The 5,560-nt window shown below is 44.4% G+C and overlaps 1 protein-coding gene across 6 annotated transcripts in view; it reads right to left on the reverse strand.

Moving 5' to 3' along the window:
- Positions 1-5,003, reverse strand: part of ENPP2 (ectonucleotide pyrophosphatase/phosphodiesterase 2) — a 123,858-nt gene extending 118,855 nt beyond the window's left edge. For 5 of the 6 annotated variants that reach the window (XM_006140055.2, XM_027770050.1, XM_006140054.2 and 2 more), the window contains exon 1: positions 4,740-5,003. In XM_006140055.2, coding sequence (XP_006140117.1) covers positions 4,740-4,988 — 249 coding nt within the window. In that variant the 5' untranslated portion in view covers positions 4,989-5,003. The remainder of the gene's footprint in view (positions 1-4,739) is intronic. The other variant, XM_027770069.1, reaches the window with a different exon arrangement.
- Between the last annotated feature and the right edge of the window lie 557 nt (positions 5,004-5,560).

Below are 5,560 nucleotides of genomic sequence, written 5' to 3' on the forward strand. Positions count from 1 at the left end.
TCCTGCAGTTTTTCACTATTCTCTATATTTAACAATTCACTTTTTATTGATTTACTCTAGTCGTCTTCCCTGCTACCATCTTGGCTGGCTTATGTTTTCACGATGCCTGCAATGTGATTTCTCTCTCTCTTCCATCAACCACCCCTCCAATCCACTGTCCATACTACTTACAACCTTGATTGATTCATATTCTTCTAAGGATCAATTATAGCTTCATAACATAAAGTTCTATTCCCCGCTACCAATTCAGTTTCATCTCTCCATCCACTCCCCAACCTCTGTATTTTTCATTCAGTTCCTTGAACTGCCCTCTTGCTTTTAATTAAAATCAGCTGATTCCTAATCTACCCTCTCTGCTTTATCATAAACTCTATGCCCTCAGGTCTTTCCCAATACAGTTGTCTTCAACATTTACTGTAATGGTTGGCACACTCGATGGTTCGAGTCGTAGATTTGGTAGCTTGAAAATCATGCCAGGCACATGTGCACTCGTGCCTAAAATCCAGAGAGGATAATGAAGGGATTACAGAATGGTTACACCCCCAGTGGATGATTTCTCACTTTCTCTCTCTGTTTTTCTCCAGCAAGCACACACGTCCTATAGCAAAAAAAAAAAAAAAAAAAAAGGGGGGTTAATTTGACTTAACACCTACTCTTACTAATCACCTACTCTCCTACTCTCCTTTCCCAAATATTGGCTGAGTTTATGAATCCTTTGAAGACTCTTAGCCAGAGCTTCCTAGCAACTCAAGGGAGCCTAAAGGTAGACCGGTATAAACTCCTAAAAGTTTATACAAAATGCTATGTATTGTGTATTGTGCATTTTTTCTGAGTAGCGTGCATCCAAACTATCAGGACCATGGCCCCTGATAGTTTTAAAACAACTTGAAGTTTAAGTAACTCCTTACAGAATTTTGCTATCATTCAACTCTCTGTCTAAAGTTTCAGAATGCACATATTTCTGTCTTTAGAAAAATCAAAACTGTATTGTCTCATCTCTAGCCACCTAGGGCCTCCATCACTTTCCAGAAAGCCCTAAGAGAGCTTGCCCACTGGTACCTTTTGAGACACTGAATGCCTTCTTTCAGGTCAGCTTCGCAAAAGATCCTTAGAGGCCGACTTATGTAGGCCTTTTGCCTCCTTGTCACATGTCAGGATCCAGCTTGAAGAGAATTCCTTTGCTTGCACAAAGTCAGCAGAGGCACAGTTGCAAAAGGCCTTTCACATAAGGCTTCTGGCAAGGTCAAGATAGATGAGGTGCCAAAGGAGAAACTCACAGATTGAAATGTGGATTAGAGAGGGAGCTGGTACACCCAGAGACTTGGAGCGTTACAAATCCTCCCTTCTTTAGATTAGTGGAAGATATACCTTTTCTTTATAATTGTGGTACATTTTTACTCTTATCATATTGTATGATAGATGATAATTTTCAGATATACTTTTGTATCTCTGTCATCTAATTCAATATCTGAACATAGTGGTCATTCACAAGAATTCATAGAGCATCCCAGCTGGCTCCAAACACAGGCTCTAAAGATACTATCATAAGACACAAAGCGTTGATCCCTGCCCTCAGGGAGTTTACAGACCAGTGGGGGAAAGACAAGTAAATGAATAGTTTCAATAAAGAATGCTAAGTACTTGAATAGTATGAAGAAAGCAAGCTCTGGAAGAATAGGGAGGGCCATCGACCCATTCTTATGGATAGAGAGCAAAGGGGCTGGATAGTTTCCAAGAGAAAGTGGCTTTCAGTTGAGTCTTTAAAGAAAAATAGAGGTTAGACCACAGCTAAAAGTACAAGGAGGAAAGTCATTTTTAGCATATAGTTTAATATGCCTAAATTTGTATACAATGTGTATAAAACGTGCAAAAATGTGGAGGAGTGGAAAGATGTAAGATTAAAGAGTACAATAAAAGGCAAGCTGGGAAACCAGCAGTTGGCTTAATGGCTATGTCACTGGACTCCCATATAGCTGACCAGGATTGGAATCCCAGACCTGCATATGTGTGCGTGCCCAAGATCCTGAGAGAATAAGAGAAGAAGGGATTGTAGCATGGCCATATCCCCTGGGGGGTGATTTCTCGCTTTCTGTCTCTCTGTCTCTCTCTGCCTTTCTGGTGAGTGCATGCATCTTATGTCAAAAACCTCTCTCTCAACAAGAAAAACAAACAAACAAACAAACAAAATGGCAAGCTGGGACCAGCAGATGGTGTAATGGCTACGTCGCTGGACTCCCATGTAGTCAACCATGGTTTGAGTCCCAGACCTGGTGGCTTAAACTACGCTGGGTGAATGAGCATGCATGCCCAAGATCCCTGGAGCAGAATGGAGAAGAATGGATTGCAGCGTGGCCATCCTCCCTGGGGGTGATTTCTCACTTTCTGTCTCTCTGTGTCTTTCTGGTGAGTACACACACACACCCTCTAGCAAAAACCTCTCAAAAAAAAGGTAAGCCAAGAAGAATGTAGAAATACCAACATTATTCATAAAACAAAACATATCAAAAAAAAAAAGGAATCCACTGAAGACTTTTCAAAAAGACATGCAGGATCACACTGCATTTTAGAAAGACCATTTGACATAGTATGCAAGCAAGATGGAACCATGGATTGGGAAGGACTGGTCCCAGATGAGATTAATAGGATGTTCTGAACAAAATGGAATTTGAAGTGGTGCTGGCCTAAGCTAAAACTGTTCCGGGAGGACACAGAAACAAGTATGTGTAAGAACTAAATTCAGCAGGTAAAATAGACTGAACTTGTGACTGAGTGTCATGAATGAAGGAGAGAAGGTTACCTAGGGTGATTGTTGTGTCTGGCTGGACAATTGGGAATGCCATTTGAACAGAGGAAAGGAAAAGAGGCAGAACAGGCCTGGAAGAAGGAAGGAAAAGACAAATTCAGTCTTGAACATATTGATTTTAAGCTGCCCAAGGAGACATCCAAGTGGAGCTCCATTCCCAGATTCAACCTAAAAGTCTGGTGTTTCAGGAGAAAGATGAGTTGGGCTATAGATTTGCGACATGGTATGTACATGTAGTGACTAAAGTTATTGACGTGGATATCAGGAAGAGTGAAGAGTGGAACGAAAGAGAATCAAAGAACAATGAGGCCAGCAGGTGGTGTGGTGGTTAAGTGTACTGAACTCCTACATGGCTGACCATAGTTCAAGTCCTGAACCTGGTGGCTTGCTTTCTCACTTTCCCTCTCTCTCTGTCACTGTTTCTATCTGGTCAAATTAAAATAATAATGATGATGGATAAAATTAAATAAAATAATTATTAAAAGAAGAAAAAGAAAAGAACAGCTGAGCATTCTAATGTTATGAAGTGAAGCTTCTCCAGGCATTAAAGAGTAACTCAAAAGGCCAGAAGGAACCAAAGAAGCATGGTATTACAGAGTCCAGGAATTAAGGTTAAAAAAAAAAAATTAGGGAATGACCAACAGTTCAAAATGACATATGGGGAGGAGGGGTGTGAAATGTCCTCTGATTTAGCCACAAAGAAATCTTTGGTGACCTTGGCAACAGCTGGTCCTCAGAGGTGAGGGCAGATGCCAGCTAACCTGGTTGCGCAGGAGAAAACGAGTAATGTGGACACTGGGGTAGCAAAGGTCACCCACTCTTTCAAGAAGTTTGGACCCAGTCTTTCAGAAGTTTGGAGAGAAAGAGGAGGAGAAAAAAAACGAGAATGCAGCTGGAGGGGAGAGCGGAAGCTCAATAAATACCTAAGGGAGAGAAGTGTAGCAATCCTCCCAGTGGAACTGGGTATGTGATAAACACAAACACAAATACCAGAACTAGTGCAGGTTCCCTCTCAGTCCCGCTGAGCACTAGAAAGGCTTTTGTTTTCATTCCCTCTATCAGCGAGAAAGGCTCCGTGCATAACCTGTTAAAATGAAACCAGAGTGTGGAAGCCCAGCAAACTCGGAAACCCTTTGACCCACCGCTCCGCACCTGAACACCGGCTGTGCACGCTGCCCCCGCGAAGGGCCCACCTGCTCAGTTTGCCCTTGGAAAGTTCCAAGTCCAGATCAAAAGCACCCATAATCAGTTGAGACCCCAGGCTCCCTCTATTCTTATCCAAAATTAGCCGGATCCATTTAAAAGGCTTGTTCAAATAAAGAAGTACAAAGGGCCGAGAGACTGGCTGCGCCGGATCTGTGCCTGTCAATCAACATCTTTCCTTTGTGGAGCCTGTAAGGGGATTCACCGTGGGGCTGGGCCGCCCCCACAAGGGAGATGTTTTCCTGCAGACCAGGGTAGGAGCTCAGAGAACACTACTGAAACACAGCTTTAAAAAATCTCTATCCTCCTTGCCTAGCCTTGTCCGACAGGTAATAAACAAGAAGCCGAACTGCCTTGCTGCTCAAGGAGGGCTGCGCTCGCCCCACACTGCGGGGGGTCATGGCCAAGGGGGCTCTCCCCCTTGCCACGGTCTCGAGAGTTAGGAGCCGAGATTCGTCCACAGACTCTCTCTGCAAGTCCTACCGGCTCCTTTCCCACAACCCAGATACATATTTACACACCCAAACATTCTCTGGCAACAAAATCTCGAAATCAGTTCAGCTCCGCATTTGCGCGCCTGGAAATGACTCCAGCTGGGCGCACTGGAACGCAGCCCAACATGACCGTTTTCCGGCAAATCTGGAGGCCTTTTGCAAGCTTTCTCTGCTTGACAGAACAGCAGCTTTGACTCGGGGACCCAAGCAATGGAGGACGGGTAGGGAGAGGTGCCTACCGTACCGGATCCGCGTAGCGGGTCATGCTGCGGGCGTGTCTGTGCCTGTGGCGTCTCGGGTGCTGCGAATGTGGCCTCAGCTGCGGGCCGGGACCCGGGAGCTGTGCCCAGGCCGGCTGCTCCGGACTGCTCTTGTTTGCACTGGGCCGTTTGCTTTTGGGATTTCTCCAATGCAGATGTAGTCAGGGGGCCGCTGTCCCGGGGGACAATGATTCCATTGGAAGCTGGCCTTTGACAAGACACACACATGACCTTTGACTAAAATGGCTTTAGGGAAGGAAAGTGTCCAGAGGCTGAAGACTAGGCGTCCAACGCAGCCATCCACATTCCCACCCCCAACAGTGCCTAGTTAATTTTTCATCTTTGAAGGAGTTTCTGTAAGGTTTGGTTTGCCATTTCTCCCTTCTGTAGGATTTGTTCCCTGTTTCCAAAGGGATTTCTGCAGCATTTGCCTACTGTGTTACTGGTGGTGTCTGAACTAGCATTTCCAGGTTAAACAAGGACAGCAAATGTTGTACACCGACCTCCAACTCTCAAGAAGATGACCACTCTTTTTTATTTTTTTTTCCTGGAGCATGCTACAGTTTACAAAGGGCTTTTCACAAAGGGCTTTTTACAATGGTACTGTCATTTGGCTTCCCAAAAAATTCTAGGGAGGCTCTTCTATCACTGTCATTTCATAGAAGAGAAATAGGAGCTTCAGAAAAATATTCTTCCAATCACCCATCCAGAAAGTAAAATCTAGGTCCTCTTACTCCACATCCATGAGATCATTCACCTCCCTGCAGGATGGTCCACACTACCTTAATGACAATACAATT

The sequence above is a fragment of the Tupaia chinensis genome, unplaced genomic scaffold (genome assembly GCF_000334495.1).
Source record: "Tupaia chinensis unplaced genomic scaffold, TupChi_1.0 Scaffold000017_1, whole genome shotgun sequence".
In the NCBI taxonomy this organism is placed as follows: Eukaryota; Metazoa; Chordata; class Mammalia; order Scandentia; family Tupaiidae; genus Tupaia; species Tupaia belangeri.